The 17570-nt window shown below is 41.9% G+C and overlaps 1 protein-coding gene across 1 annotated transcript in view; it reads right to left on the minus strand.

The window, feature by feature from the left end:
- Positions 1-17570, minus strand: part of FBXL20 (F-box and leucine rich repeat protein 20) — an 81859-nt gene that overhangs the window by 28208 nt on the left and 36081 nt on the right. The window contains exon 3 of the mRNA XM_056128033.1: positions 3775-3829. Within this exon, the coding sequence (XP_055984008.1) occupies positions 3775-3829 (55 nt within the window). The remainder of the gene's footprint in view (positions 1-3774; positions 3830-17570) is intronic.

Here is a 17570-nt window from a genome sequence, read left to right on the forward strand (position 1 = left end):
CTGGAGAGAGTTCAGTGGGTTAAGGTGCTTGTTTGGCATGTGGCTGATCCAGGTTCAATCCTTGGAACCACACATGGTTCCCCATCCAGCACCGCCAGGAATAGCCACTGAACACACAGACAGGGGGTAAACCCTGAACACCACTGGTTGTGACCCCCAAACAAACAAAAACCAGAAAATCTTTTAAATTTTCATTTTTGGGGAAGTGGTGGAGTTTACTCTGTTAAAGGTAAAAGATAAACCCAAGGAGCAAACAAACTATTAAAATTTCTGAATTACAAATTTTAGAGATCAGTTCACTATAACAATCTAACCATGGGTACAATAATGTGTGTTCTAAAAAGGAAACTGGAGCTACACTTCTAAGTTTTCAGGATAACTGCCAATTAAATAACAAGAAATATGTTGAGGGGCCAGAGAGGGGGAAGGCGTTTGTCTTGCCTGAGCAGACCCAGGTTTCATTTTGGGCATAATATATGTTCCCCCAGCCCCACCAATAATGACCCCTGAGTAGAGAGCCAGGAATGAACCCTGAGCACTTCTGGTTGTGCTCCCTCCCCAACCACTGGAGGGGGGGAAAAAGCCATTGAATAGCAGTTAAATGAGAGTAAACAAGTAGCTGTTATTCTAGGAAGCTAAGTAGTTTGATAACTCAAAATTAGTTTTTTTTTGAGGCCTATATTTTCCCAACAGACTGTCACTGTCACTGTCCTTCCGTTGTTCATCAATTTTCTTGAGAGGGCCCAGTAATGTCTCCATTGTGAGACTTTGTTGTTACTGTGTTTGGCATATCGAATACGTCATGGGTAGCTTGTCAGGCTTTGCCATCCATGCGGGTGAGATACTCTCGGTAGCCTGCCGGGCTCTCTGAGAGACTGAAAATAATTTTTTTTGCTTTTTGGGTAACACCCGGTGATGCACAGGGATTATTCCTGGCTCTGCACTCAGAAATTTCTCCTGGTGGTGCTCGGGGGACCATATGGGATGCTGGGAATCGAACTCGGGTTGGCCGCATGCAAGGCAAACGCACTACCTGCTGTGCTATTGCTCCAGCCCTGAGACTTAAAATAATTTCCTTTAAATTTCAATCAGATTGGGTACCATATTAAAGCTCTACTATTAAAGATAATGACCTAGGGGTGTAATGCCACAGCAGGTCAACCTGTTTTCACAGGGCAAGTCATCAGCAGCCTGATGTTGCCTTCAGGCTTCCTAATATCCCAAAATTGCTGCTGTGCCACTGGTCGGACCCTAACAAATCAGGAACACATTTCCCAAGAAATTATATGGCTAATTAGAAAAGATGAAGTCATGAAATTTACATACAAGTGGTACTACATGGAAAGTATCATGTTAAGCGAAATGAGTCAGAAAGAGAGGGACAGACATAGAAAGATTGCATTCATCTGGGGAACATAAAATAACAAAATAGGAGACTAACACCCAAGAGTGGCCAAGATTAGTACCAGGAGGTTTGCTCTGTGGCTTGGAGGCCAGTCACACATGCTAGGGGAAAAGAGATCTTAGATAGAGAAGGGAGCACCAAATAAAGGGTGTTGGGAGGATCCTCCCAGGATGGGAGAAGCATGCTGAAAGTAGACCAAACATGATTGTCACTCAATGCCTCTTCTGAAAAACACAACACCCAAAAGGAGAGAGAGAAGAAAAGGGAATGCCCTGCCACAGAGGCAGGGTGGGATGGGAGGGATGGGGGGTGGGAGGGATACTGGGACCCGTGATGGTGGAAAATAGGCACTGGTGGAGGGATGGGTATTTGATCATTGTATAATTGAAACCCAAGCAAAAAAGTTTGTAAGTCTACAATTGTACCTCATGGTGTTACACTAACAAAAATTAAATTAAAATTTAAAAAATTATATCGCTAATTAAATGGCTCAGTTATACAGCTCATTCATTGGCCTTGCTTCAGAGACCCATAAATAAATCTCGAAAGAGACCAAAAGCTGCAGTTAATCTTGGACCCATGCAACGCCAGCATAAATTGGAGGAGGGGCCAGGTCAGAGCCTGGTGCCAGCCAAAGTAGACACCCCAGAAGTCGTTTGCTTCCACAATCCAAAATCGCCACCATGCCCCTGGCTGGCAGGACCCGAGATATAATCTGCTGAAAATTCAGGTACATAGGTTTTGTGACTGAGATTTCCAGGCTTTCTCAGGGTCAGGATGAGCTGCCACCCCCCCACCTCCCTGTGCTTCCAGAAGTCATAGTAGTTACGCCCATTCCCCAAAATTGCCACCCAGATAAAAAAGCTATCCCAGCCTTACCTTCCCGATAAAAATACTGAATGCCCTGAATAAACACGATGACCTCTTAGTACCTGCATTGCAACTATAATGTACAAAAGGAGAGAGAGAAAGAAAGAAAAGTACCTGCCATAGAGGCAGACTTGGGGAGGGAGAGGTTGTTGGGGAATGGTGGAAGGCAAATGGGGGAAATATACACTGGTGGAGGGATGGGTGTTCAATCATTGTATAAATGAAAACCCCATTAAGTAATAGTCTATTGTAATGGCCTTGTAATAGTCTATTCACAGATATTCAATAAAAAATTAATAAAAAAATTAGGATAACGACCAAATATCTGTGACTTCTAGTTATTTCAACCTAAAATAAATGGGGGTGGGGGGAGGAAATGAACAACAAAAAAATTAAAATATATTAATAGGAAAAGAGAAGTTACAACTAAAACAACTTTGAAAGTCAAATGCAGGTAGCCAGAAATGTAGCTTCATGTGCACCTTGCATGTGCAGGGGCCCAGGTTCAATCCCCAGCATTTCCCTCTAAGCATATTCAGGTATACTCCAAGCAGCCTCTAAGAAGTGCCAAAGCAAGCCTTCTACACACACACACACACACACACACACGCACACACACAACAACAACAACACAAAAACAGTCATTCAAATCAAATCAACAATCCTGAGGCCATTCTGCAACTAAACTGGTTTAGACACTGGTCTGGAATTTTATTTCTTATTTATCTCAGTTTCATGTGGAGCCAGAAAGAAAAACCCACTCTTCTGTACCAGCTATGTCAAGAATTACTATTTAATAGCAGAGACAAAAATGCTTTAAACAGAAATATCTATATAGTATTGGTTGTTTCAACAAACAGCTAACGAACAGATTTAGTATGGTTCTGGAAATGTGGAAACCACTTTAGCCAGGAAAGATGAATTTTCAACACCAAGTTTTGTTGTATAGAAGTATTTTAGATGACACTTGGCTCTGCTCATTGATCACTCCTGTGAGCGCTTGGGGGATTATATGGGATGCTGGGGATTGAACCGGGTAGGCTGCATACAAGGGAAGTGCCCTACCTGCTGTACTATCTTTCCAGCCCCATTATTGGGTACTTTTGAGGGCAGCAGTGATTTGAAGAAAATTCTGGGTCCACCTACAGATAATCATAATATCTGATGATACAATCATATTATACACCCTATATCTATAACACAGTAGATTCACAAAAAATTACTGTAAAACAATTGGACAAACAAAAAGTACACATTAATTTTGTTAAGTATCACAATCTGTATTATGACAGTAGAAATGTTTATAAAGCAATTTTCTTAGAATAAAAAAACTCAAACCTTCTGTTTGGTCATACTGTTTTGATACCACAATGTCAGCTAGGAAAACTTAATAGGTAAGAGCAACATAAAAACTGACTGAGAATTTCATCTTGTTGCAGCTCTCTCTATACTATATCATGTCAGAAGAACTTCCCCTGTAGTGTGTCAACCATTCTTACCCTGGAGACCTGGGCACAGCGACACAAGGTAACGACATCCAGAAAAGAGAATATCCTAAAAAGAGGAGACATATTTTATTATATAATAAAGTTGTTTCTCATAATTTGTGTCTACAAATCATTGACTATGTTAAAAGACACAAAATACAAAATGGCAGAACTTTTTTAAACAAACACAAAAAACTCAAGCAATTCATTAAGATACCCAAGGGAAGAAAAAGTATCTTTTACTTAATAATCTGTACTTTAAGTATCTCACAAGTTCACTTATTTATATCAAATGATGATGAAATATTTCTGACTGATATGATTTACAAGTGAAACATTTTTTACATATCTGGCTATCAAATTATTTAGGAGAAAATGTTTTTAAAATTGCAGTATATATTATGCTGGAGAGATAGTACAGCAGGTAAGGTTATTGCCCTGCACATGGCTGACCTGGGTTCAATCCCTGGCACCACTCATGGTCTCCTGAGCCCCACCAGGAATGATTCCAAAGTGCAGAGCCAGGAGTCAGCCCTGAGTACCACTGGATATGACAACAAAAAATAACCTTGCAGTTAAAGTAAAAAGGAGGATAAATAACATTTGTAACACTTAATAGAAGTACAGGGGCTAGAGTGATAGTTCAGTGGGTAGGGTGTTTGCCTTGCACATGGCAGACCAGGTTTGATCCCCGGCATTCCGTATGGTCCCCTGAACACTGTCAGGAGTAATTCCTGAGTACAGAGCCAGGAGTAACCCCTGAGTATTGCCGGATGTGGCTCAAAAACCAAAACCAAAAACAAAAAAGGCACAATAAAGTTATTTGCCCAGAGATGTTCAGGGTTTACCCCTGGCTCTGTGCTGAGGAATTACTCCTGGCTGTGTTCAGGGGACAATACCCAGGGGATCAAACCCAGGTTGGCCATGTGCAAGACAAACGCCCTACCCACTGTATTATTGCTCCAGCCTCCTACAGTTAAATCTTTAATATACCTGTGCCAGGTTACAATATCACAAATATTTCACAGTCTTATATTTATATAATTAAATAAAAATTCAATAAATTAAATGACAGCATGTCTATTATAGTTAAATATTTATTCTGAAGTATTATTATTTAAAATAATCTATTTTCTTAGACCACTCACTCTATGAGTCACCAGTAAAAACAGGTCAGATCACACAGGGAATAAAGTGAATTAGTCATTCTCATTTATGCTTTAAGTCTTCTTTACCTATCAACAGACTTTTTAAAAAAAATTCTTAGCTGTGGTCTTATTGTTGTTTTGGGGGCACATCCAGTGGTGCTCAGGGCTTATTCTTGACTCTGTGCTCAGGGATCATCCCTGGCAGTTCGGGGGAACATACAGGGTCTGGGGATTGATGCTAGGTTAGTGTGCAAGGAAAGTACCCTACCCACATTACTACCTCTCAAGCCCTTACCTATCGACAGTCAATGTTTTTTGGAGGAATGGGTGAGTTGGGGCACACTTAGTAATATTCAGGAGTTACTCTTGGCTATGCACTCAGGAATCACGCCTAGCAGTGCTCTAGGAATGATATGGGATGCTGGGGATTGAACCTGGATTGGCCTTGTGTGTGGCAAAGCACCTTACCTGATGTGATGTACTATCTATCCAGTACCACACTTTATTTTTTTTTGGGTGGGAGGGCTTCATTCCAGCTCAGAGCTTACTACTGCAGTGCTTGGGAAACCACATGCAGTGCTGGGGAATTTAAATTTAAAATCAGCTGTGTGCAAGGCAAGCACTTAGATGATCTCTCTCTCCAGCAACTTAAAGGCTGTTTTGATCTGAGTAACTTACAAAGCTTTATGCAAATGATCCAAGGAAGATTTCAGAATTATTTTTCTATTGACCATTTTTATAGTAAGGTTCTCCACAAGAGAGAGCACAACAAACATGAAGTATTAAGTTGAAGTTAGAGAATCAAATATTTGCAGCCCAAGATTCTGAAGCAGACCTTTTTGTTTTTTTGAAATAACTTTTTTTGGTGGTTGTGGGAGGGGTGCTTTGGGGCCACACCTGGTAGGAGTTATTCCTGGCTCTGCATTCAGGGATCACTCCTAGAGGACTTGGAAGACCACCTAGGGTGTCGAGGATTGAACTTGGGTCAGCAGCATGAAAAACAAGTGCCCTACCTGCTGTATTATAGTTCTGGCCCCTTCAACAACTTTAATATTAACTAAAAAAATATGGCTGCACCGGGTGATGAAAATCTAGGCATGTGCTTGACCACTCGTGAGCTGTTAGTCTGTTAAAGTCCTCCTTTAAAGAACCAAAATTACAATCTTAGGACTGGGGGAACAGAGAGAGAGCTCAATGGCTGAGTGTGAGCTATGCCTGTGGGAGGCTGGCTTCAATTTCTTGTAACCTAGGAACAACTACAGAGCAAGTACATTTTGGCCCCCAAAGATTCCAGTGTGCTAGCTGTCCATTTGGATTTTCACAATATAATACTCACTAAAAAAGAAGACAAATAGTCACTGCACTTCTTCATTCAGATGGCCTAATCTTTCCTACCCGGATTTGTCTCCTTAATAAGATGGATATGATATGTCTCTAAACTTAAATCCCTTCTACTGCTCCGCAAATGATCTGTGTCTCAAGGTCAGCTAGTAAGGAACTCTATATATTTGTTCTACATACGTGACATTCAGCCCCTCACAAAATTACTTTGAGGGCCACCTACATTCATATTAAACTAGTTTATGCAGGTTCTCCTATTTTCTTGAGACTATAGTTATATATATTAAATATATATTTATAATATATAAATGTATTATTTAACGTTGATAGCTTTAACAGAAGATCTCCCCATCTCATCAATAAACTGTTGAAAATGGGTCTAGCTTCAGCTGGCTGAAGGTTAAGCAGTGTGAGGCTCATATTGCCTACTCTTGGTAAGAACAGAAAGCAACACCGACCACGACCAGCTTTCTGAGGTACCACGTGAAAGAAGACAGGATAAGGATAAAATCTGTATCTTACTGCTGCAAAAAGAAGGAAAAAATAACAGAGCAATAAAAACAACCAAACTCTTCAATGTTAAATTTCTGAAGGGCCAGGGCTGGAGGGATACTATAGCAGGTAGGGATCAGTCCAGGCAACTGACTGACCTGGGTTCTATCACTAGCACTCCAAAGGGTCTTCTGAGGCCCGCAGGAAGTGATCCCTTAGCAGAGCCAGGAGTAAGCCCTGAGCACCTCTGGGTGTGGCACCAAAAGCAAAATAAATAATAAGAATCACTGTCTTCCCATTGTTCATCGATTTGCTTGAGCGGGCACCAGTAACGTCTCCACTGTAAGACTTGTTACTGTTTTAGGCACATTAAATACACCACGGGGAGCTTGCCAGGCTTTGCCGTGCAAATAATAAAAATAAAAAACTGATTTTCGAAAGACCACAGAGATAGTACAGGGGTTAAAGCACTTGCCTAGCATGGCCTGAGCACAGAGCAGAGCCAAGAGTTTCCTCCAAGCATCAATGGTGCGATTCAAAGCTCCCCCTCCCAAATATAGTTAAAAACAACCTTAATCATCTATAAAGAATGCTTGTGGTACATTCATTTAATGGACTATTATAGTTAGAAGGCATTAAAAATAATATAGTTCCACATAAACTGACCTTAAGTCAATTATGAAGTGGTAAAAAATAGCAGGTTATAAAACTATTCATTTCAGAATCTCACCTTTATAAGAATGCAAAATATGCATGCACTTGTGTACAATACTGTATATCATAAACCTAGATGTACAAGACTGCAGATATAGGCATCTGCAACCTCTAAGGAATGCTGAGAGCACGACCAAGAAAGAGATTTGCTTATTAATTTGTATAATGTGTCAGACTCATGGGTAATATGTATTACATTGTCTGAAAAATACTTTCAGGCTCTAGATAGAGCTCTTTGGATGCAAAATTAAATTTGGCTATGCTTTAGGTTTATGGTTAATGTCTGTTGAATGGTCAAGAATAGTCCAAGTACCATGGAGTATGGTTCCACCAAAACAAAAAAACTCTGTGGTTAGTTTAAAGGGTTATTGTACATGCTTTGTATGGTAGTGGCTTGAGTTCAATCCCCTGCACCACAACTGGTTGTGTTACCCAGATTATTTTCAGTTTACCATTAATAATCAATTTTAATCAAAATTCTACTCAGAAAAATTGTATAAACCTTATATATTTCCATGTGCTAAAATTTCAGGTAGCACACTCATCCATTTAGTTCCTTAAGTACTAACAATGACTTATTAACTGGAAAGCTCCATTTCGCTAATGAGGGGTTTAAAAAAAAATTAACCACATTCAGGGGCTGGCTTGATAGTACAGCTGCGGGTAGGGTGTTTGCCTTGCATGTGGCCGGGTTCAATCCCTGACATTCCATATGGTCCCCCACAGCCCCCACCTTCACCCCAAGCATTGCCAAGAGTGATCCCTCAGTGCAGAGCCAGGAGTAAGCCCTAAGCACCGCCAGGTGTAATCCAAAAACAAAACAGCCAAAAATTTAACCAAATTGAGCAACTGGCAACATCTTTCCAGGCAAAAACAATCTTAGCTGTGCTCTGTGGTATAAAATATTGTGCAACTAATTAACATCCCTCCCACTCCTCTGCCAGGGACTGAAGGAAGATTCTACACATTCCTACTCTAATGGGTCTTGTGATGGGACTCTCCAACATCCATTTCATCCTCATTAATTAGTGTAAGCTTGTCAAGGTGACTGGCTCAAACCTAAGCCAATCTAGCTAATGAGATTTGTGGGGAGCTTTTACTGGAGTATCACTGCTAGCCCATCTCCATCTTCAGAGTAAACAGACATGCTGGTCAAGTAATTTGCTGGCATCTATGCTATGCCCATTGGAAAAAGCAGCTTTAGGACTAAGCTTTTGGACATCTGCTGATGTTGTTCATAGTAGAACACAAGCAGAAAACTGCTGATGATACTGTGAATACCCTACATCAGTTAATACTGGAATAAAGATAAGCCTCTATCCCAAAGGAGTATTTTTACCCAGCATGTCCTTGCGTTACATTATTTCATTATACATTGTTCTGCAAAGTAACAAAATTTTATTATATGTTGTTTTGCATTAAGTTCCAGTTTTAAAGGACCTATGGAATGTTAAATGAGAACTTTATTTCCTTTTGTATGGAATAGCCTCCCTCTCAGTGTCTGCCTTAGGATTTCTATTACCAACAGCTGAAAGCAATCTTGGATCAACTGAATTGTCAGAGCATGCACTTTATTTTGAGTTCATACCCAGTAGTATTTAAGGCATTCTCCTGGCTCTGCACTCAGGTTCACTCCTGATGTGGTGGATCTAGAGACTACATGACGTGCTGAGGAATGAATCTGGGTCAGGTGCAGCAAGGCTAGCTTCACCTGCTGTATTTTCCCTCTAGAAACATGCAGCTTAGACACTGTTAAAAGATGCTTAGTTAGGGGGCCAGAGAGAGAGAGAGAGAATACAGCAGATAGGGTGACTGCCTTGCAGACAGCCGACCAGGATTCAATCCCTGACATCCGATATGGTCCCCTGAGCACTGCCAGGAATAAGCCCTGCATGCAGAGCCAGAGGTAACCCCTAAGCATAGCCAGGTGTGGCCCCCAAACAACAAAATAATAATAATGAAATAATTCTGGTTTTGGGGATTAAATTTAGGGGCGCATATATACAAGGCATGCACTTTACATGATATATTTATAGTATATATTTTTCTCTGCTATACTAAAATATAGTATAATAGGGCTAGAGCGATAGCACAGCGGGTAGGGCGTTTGCCTTGCACGCGGCTGACCCGGGTTCGATTCCCAGCATCCCATATGATCCTCTGAGCACTGCCAGGGGTAACTCCTGAGTGCAGAGCCAGGAGTAACCCTGTGCATCGCCGGGTGTGACCCAAAAAGCAAAAAATATATATATATATATATAGTACACTAAAATATAGTATGTATTTTTCTCCTGAACTCGTCAGGTTGTTTCCACTCGGGGAGCCCGGGGCGGGGGGTGGAGAGAGCCCTCCCTGCCCCAAGGGACCCAGTCCCAGTAGCTGACCTCCAATACTCAACTACCGCCACACTCCAGGTCACTTTCCGGACTGCGCAGCCACAGGATACATCATGGGACAATTCCTATCCATTGTCCATAATTACCACACCATGTTTGATGGAGTTCAGACAGTAGGCAACAGATTATATATATACACACACACCAATGTGTGTGTGTGTGTGTGTGTGTGTGTGTGTGTGTGTGTGTGTGTGTATCTGGAGCGATAGCACAGCGGGTAGGGCGTTTGCCTTGCAAGCGGCCAATATGGCCGACCTGAGTTTGATTCCTCCGCCCCTCTCAGAGAGCCTGGCAAGCTACCGATAGTATCTCGCCCGCACGGCAAAACCTGGCAAGCTACCCATGACATATTCCATATGCCAAACAAGTAACACTTGTCACAATGGAGACGTTACTGGGCCCGCTCGAGCAAATCAATGAACAACAGGAGGACAGGACAGTGACAGTGATATATATATATATACACACACACACATATACATATGCCTCTGAGTGCCCGGCAAGATACCTTGAGTATTTCGCCCGCACAGGCAGAGCCTGGCAAGCTACCTGTGTTGTATTCAATATGCCAAAACCAGTACTATAATGGGTCTCATTTCCCTGACCTGAAAAAGCCTCCAATCATTGGGAAAGATGATTAAGAAGAGGCTGCTAAAATCTCAGGGCTAGGACGAACAGAGACGTTACTGGTGCCTGCTTGAGTAAATTGACGAACAATGGGATGACAGTGATATAGTTTTCATTTTTATTAAATTTTAAAAATTTATTCACATTATTTTTTATTTCTGGCCCCATGAAATAAAGATCTTTTAAGAGCTTCCTTCATTTCGCTCTCATCATGCACACACATACACACTCATCACACCACTCCCAAATTCCTGGCAGTTACACTGCATAAAAATAATTTATAGAAGTTATTGAAATTGCAAGCTTCCTTGAAAAAATGAGAACAGAGCATATATGCAGAAGTTAGTTAATAATAGAAGGGTGGAGATATCCAAAGGGTTGGAGAGCACAGCTGGTATGCACAGGGAACTGGATTTAATTTCGTGCATTGCATGGTTTCCTGAGCACCACTGGGTATAATCCTAGAGGAACAGGAGCAGGAAAAAGACATAAATAACATTATTAGGCTTCTTCTGAGAGGCGTGCCTATAGCATTTCCTGGACAGCATCTCAAAAATTGTATTTAGGGACCATTTTCACTCTTCTCTGATAAGTTTCTCAAGCAGATTTTACTCATTTTGCTACAACTTGTTGCTGGAAAAAAAGCATTCTACGTCTCTCCACAAAGAAAGAATTCTTCCTTTCCTCTATTTAAACTCATGAACCTTTTCCCCCTTGCTGGTTCTGCTTTGTAACTCTACTCCGTAATCAAAGCCCTAACTATGATTATATGAATCCTGTACCCAGACATGGTCTTGAGCCCTAAACTAACATGATTACCTAAACAACATTATTTCAGACAAGTTAAAAAAAAAAGATTTCAGTCTGCACAAAGATTTCTTTCTTTCTGAGCTCAGAAGTTCATCTACCAGGGGTTGGAGCAATAACACAGCGGGTATGGTGCTTGCCTTGCATGCGACTGACAATATATGATCCCTGGCACCCATATCGCTGCCAGAGCCCACCAGGAGTGATTTCTGAGCGGAGGCAGGAGTAAGCTCTGAGCTTAGTTGGATGCGGCCAAAAACAACAACAACAAAAACAGAAAAAAACAAAACAATTCATCTACCAATCGCATGCAATGTTATACATCACGATTATTACTCTGCTTGTCAAGAGTTAGGGAAAAAAGTGCTATTGTTATAATTAATAATCCGTTCTAAGGCTGGCTCACTCCTGGTTGTGCTGGGGGACTACATGTGACCCTGGGGATCAACGTAGGGTTGGTTGTGTGCAAGGCAAGCACTTTACCCACTGTACTATCTCCTGGGTCCTAGCTGCACTTTGTTTTGTTTTGGGGCCACACCTGGTGATGCTCAAGCAATCATATGGGATGCTGGAGATCCAACCTGTTCAGTTATGTGAACGGCAAACACCCTACCATCCCCTGCACTGTCTCTCCAGCATCCAGCCGCTTTTTTAAACATTACTTTATTGCTAAAAGGGCAAGTGTGGACTAAGGTAGTCTTATCAAGCATGTCAATTTTATAGTTATATTATCCTGAGAAGGAATCTTTGAGAAATAAGTCACTGTACATCAACTCTTGGAAAGTACACAGGAGTCTTTGTTTTCTAAATGTTGACATTCATTTTTCAAGATGTGCTCCTAAGTAAATGCATATGGCTCTGTGTTGAAAGAGAGTACTGTTAATCCTGTCACTGAATTTCACATTATGCAAACAGTGGACTCTCTCTTTCTAGAGCATTAGTAATAAACTTTTGTTTCAACAGGGTATAAGAAATAGTTAAAGTAAATCAAAGCTAAGAGGAAACTAGAACACTAGCTTAATTTGTTGAAACTTGACTATGGCCTAGCAAATAAAGAAAAAAGTATCATCCTAATAACACAATTTTTAACATCTTTGTATCAATGATATCCTAGGCAACCAAACCAAATGTAAGAAATTTATTTAACAGTACCTTAAAAGATAGCTAATACACAGGTATGGAATGAAACTCAAAAGATATGTCTGCAGTAGAAAACATAGAATGGCTAAACAAAAAGTAGGGACTAGGGCAAGAGTGAGCAGAGTGCTTGCCTTGCATATGCCCACCCCAGATTCAACCCGCTGCAACTCAAATAGTCCCCCAAGCCCTACAAGGAGTGATCCCTGGATGCAGAGCCAGGACTAAGCCCTGGAAAATGCTGGGTGTGATCCAAAAAAGTAGTTACAGTAGTAACTCACAGAATAAGTCAATAAAATTCGTTAAGTCCACACTGATAAAAATATAAACAAATGTATTAGAAAGAGTAAATACTTTTTTTTTTTTTTTTTGCTTTTTGGGTCACACCTGGCTCTGCACAGGGGTTACTCCTGGCTCTGCACTCAGGAATCACCCCTGGGGTTGCTCAGGGGACCATATGGGATGCTGGAAATCGAACCCGGGTTGGCTATGTGCAAGGTAAATGCCCTACCCACTATAGTTCCAGCCTCAAGGGTAAATACTTCTTAAGGCAGAATTCCTACAGGTAAATATGGAAAGAATTATGAAAATTGTAAAGAGGCAAACAGGAGAGTGATAACTATTTCAGGCAGCAGAAAAGGGTGCTAAAATTAGTGGGGAAAAATGATTATCAGAACATCAGTGAATCTCCCCACAAGATACCTATGATAACAAAGAGGAAAACAGTGGAGAAACTGAAAGAAAATGTCTCTAAGTGATCAAAGTTCACGTTATGGGTAACAAATGTACTGATATCCTGCACCTTCTATTATGCTACAGACAGAAGGGCACAACTCCATTTTCCATAGCATACTTGCCGAAATAAATAGCCTTATTTTAATCATTTATTTATTTGATTTTGGTGCCATAGCCAGCATTGGTCAGGCTGGAGCGATAGCACAGGGGTAGGGTGTTTGCCTTGCACATGGCCGACCAGGCCGACCCGAGTTCGATTCCTTCACCCCTCTCGGAGAGCCCGGCAAACTACCGAGAGTATCTCGTCTGCATGGCAAAGCCTGGCAGGCTACCCGTGACGTATTCGATATGCCAAACACAGTAATAACAAGTCTCACAATGGAGACGTTACTGGGTCCGCTAGAGCAAATTGATGAACAATGGGAGGACAGTGCTACAGTGCTACCCAGCATTCATTGGTCAGGGGACCATATACAGTGATGGGGACCCAGTGGATTGGTTGTGTACAAAGTAAGCACCTTACTGCTTACACTATCTTTCCAGCCCCTATACGGCCTCAATTTAATCATGAGGAAACATCAGAAAAATCAAGTTACAAGAAAAAATAAGCCTTGTGCTGGGGAGATAGTTCAAAGATCTAGTGCGTGAGCTCTGTAGGCTGAAGGTTTCAGTTTCATCCCTAACCTAGCACAACTGGTAGTCTCAGGCCCAGGTCAGAAATAGTCCTTGAGCACAGCTGGGTATGAACCCCCAAAATCAAAACCAAAACAATAACTACAACAAAATCCCCTAATGTTCTTCAAGAAAATCAAGAATGGGGCTCAAGCGATAGCACAACAGACAAGGCGTTTGCCTTGAATGCAGCTAACCCAGGTCTGATCCCCAGCACCACATACGGTTCCCAAGCCTTGCCAGGAGTGATCCCTGAGTGCAGAGCCAGGAGTAAGTTCTAAGTATGGCCAGGTGTGGCCCCAATCCCTCGGTTCCCCCCAATCCCCTCAAAAAAATAAATCAAGACTAGACTAAGGAAATGTTTCAAAGGGATACAGTGCACCACCTTGCATGTGGGAACTCCTGGTTTAATTCCTGGCACTGCATAACCCACTAAAAACACCCTGGGAATAGCATTCAGAGCACTACTAGATGTGTCCATTTCCTCTTCAAAAAAAAGGTAAAGGTAAAGGTAAAGGCCCTCCCGTTGATCATCGATTTGCTCGACCGGGCCCAGTAACGTATCCATTGGAGACTTTGTTGTTACTGTGTTTGGCATATTGAATACATCACGGGTCGCTTGCCAGGCTCTGCCGTACGGGCGAGATACTCTCGGTAGCTTGCCGGGCTCTCCGAGAGGGGCGGAGGAATCGAACTCGGGTCGGCCATGTTGGCCGCTTGCAAGACAAACACCCTACCGCTGTGCTATCGCTCCACACCATCCTGAACGCGCCGCGCCCGATCTCGTCTTCAAAAAAAAAAAATCTAAATTGTAGGGCTTGAATAAAGCACAGAGGCACACACCTGTGAGCAAATGGTAGTGAGTTGAAACCTCTAGGGTCTCATCTGTGCAGTCCAGGAAGCTCTATCTGAATCTGGCAGCTACATCGTCTATGATCCCTGAAACCACAAGTGATTTCTGGCTGCACTGAAGATAGGTGTGAGTACTTAAAAAGGGGGCTGGGACTCCCAGAATACACAACTAAAAAGGAAAATGAGCACTACCTCTGTCAAGCACTTAAATAAACACCACTTCAGAAAGTGACCACTGGCAAGGACCATGACCTTATAACTGCTTCAATTCAGAGTGTGCCCCAAAACAGTGCAACTCCCAGTCACCAACACAATGACAACCAAGGAAATGAAAAGGGGGAGGGAACAAAAAAATAAAACTAAAATGGATTAAAAAAATAGAAAAATACACAGATAAAACAAATGATCTATCCCATATTAAAGGGAACTAAACAACCCTGAGAATTTAATCACGCATGTAACTGTGAACTTGAGTTACAATAAAACCAACATTTTTTTTCTTTTTTGTTTTTGGACCACATCTGGCATTGCTCAGGGGTTACTCCTGGCAGGGTTCGGGAAACCATATGGGTGCAAGGGTTCAAACCTGGATAGTTTATGTGGAAGGAAAGCATCCCACTCACAGTACTATCACCCCAGCCCCTAAATATAACCAAATTCTTATTCATTAAAATCTTGCAGAAGAGGATGGTCATACTAGTGATGAGTGCAGCACTGTAGCACTGTTCTTCCATTGCTCATTGATTTGCTTGAGCGGGCACCAGTAATGGCTCCATTGTGAGATTTCTTGTTTTTGGCATATTGAATATGCCACGGGGAGCTTGCCAGGCTCTGCCGTACGGGCGGGATATTCTCGGAAGCTTGCTGGGCTATCTGAGAGGGATGGAGGAATTGAACCCGGGTCGGCTGCACGCAAGGCAAACGCCCTACCCGCTGTGCTATTGCTCCAGTCATGAGTGTCACTGTCACTGTCCTCCCGTTGTTCATCGATTTGCTGGAGCGGGCCCAGTAATGTCTCCATTGTGACAATTGTTACTGTGTTTAGCATATCGAATACATCACGGGTAGCTTGCCAGGCTTTGCTCTGCGGGCAAAATACTCTCGGTAGCTTGCCGGGCTCTCCAAGAGGGGCGGAGGAATCGAACTTGGGTCGGCCATCTTGGCCGCTTGCAAGGCAAACGCCCTACCAGCTGTGCTATCGCTCCAGTCATGAGTGTACTGTTAAGAATTATGTACATATACTGTGAAATCACAGTACTTTAATCAATTAAAAAAAATTTTTTTAAAGATGTTCCTATGTGGCCAGAGAGAGTGCAGGAAGGAAAACACTTGCCTTGCATGCTGCAGACTGCTGATTCCCAGGCATCAAATATATGGGCCCCCAGCATCCCCAGAAGTCACTCCTGAGCACTGAACCAGGAGTGAGCTCTTGAGTACTGTAGGGTATGGCCCAATCTACACTCCCCCAAATACAAGTATTTGTTTTATTATGGTAAAAATATTTACAGTGTTTCAAATCAAGAAGTCAGGCACATACCATCACCATTTTTCAATCTCCCCCCTTTCCCAACTTGGATATTGCCAAACATGGTCCAAAAACAGACAAAAATTACACACACACACGTCACTGTCACTGTCCTACCGTTGTTCATCTATTTGCTCAAACGGGCCCAGTAATGTCACCATTGTGACACTTGTTACTGTGTTTGGCATATCGAATACGTCACGGGTAGTTTGCCAGGCTTTGCCATGTGGAAGTACCTTTTTTTTCCAGTCACAATATTTCACATAAGTGAACAAAGAATAATTGTATGATTACTTGCCCAAAAAGTAACTCCCTTAATGACTGTTAGAATTCTGTTAGGTCATTCCAAACTCTGATGATTATAAGATGGTATGTTTTACAATGTAAGTGATCCCAAATGTTATTAATATATACAGGTTAAAAATATGGATGGGGGAGCCAGAGAGAAAGCACAATGGGTCAGGCATTTTGCCTTGCATGCAGTCAATTTGAGTTTGATCTTCTGCATCACATATAGTCCACTGATTTCTGACAGGTATGATCCTTGAGCATAAAGCCAAGAATAAGCGCTGAGGCCAGCTACGTGTGTCCCCCCCCCCCCCCCAACCCAACAAAAGGGCAAATCAATATTGTAAGACAGGAAAAACTGTTAGGTAATTACTTGCCCTTCTTTAAAATGAAGAGCCATTAATGTTTACGTTTTGGGGCCACACCTGGCAGTGCTGAGGGCTTATTCTTGTCTCTGTGCTTAGGGAAAACACCTGGTGAGGCTTGAGGAACCATATGGAGTGCCAGAGACCAAACCCGCATCAGTCACATGCAAGGCAAGTGACTTACCGGCTGTACTCTCTCTCCAGCCCCAAGGGCTCTTAATTCTTAGAGTAACTCAGAACTTAATATTTTGTTGTAAGTAGAAATGCACTTCATAGACATTTTGAGAGAACAGGCAATGGGAGAACATTAGGTTAGAATCACTTTAAATAAACCAGCACTGTAAATGTTCAAATACCTTACTAGAAGAACAGAAATGTTTAACAAATAAGTTTACCCACTTTAAAATCCAAATAGTCTACATGTGAACATATAAAAATTAGCAATTTTAAACTTTAAAAGCAGGGGGCTAGGGAGATAATATAGGGGGATAAGGCTCTTGCCTTGCACATAGTTGACCTGGATTTTCAACAAACTTTAAAAATAGGCAAAGGGTAGAAGAGATAGCTTTTGCCTTGCAAGTGGCCAATGGGATTCGATCTCTAGCACTACAATTGGCCCCCTGAGCACCACCAGGAGTCACTCCTGAGTAGGGAGCTAGAAATAACCACAAACACCATCAGGTATATCCCCAAACAAAATTAAAATAGG

This window comes from Sorex fumeus, unplaced genomic scaffold, assembly GCF_029834395.1.
Source record: "Sorex fumeus unplaced genomic scaffold, SorFum_2.1 ptg000063l, whole genome shotgun sequence".
NCBI classification, from domain to species: domain Eukaryota; kingdom Metazoa; phylum Chordata; class Mammalia; order Eulipotyphla; family Soricidae; genus Sorex; species Sorex fumeus.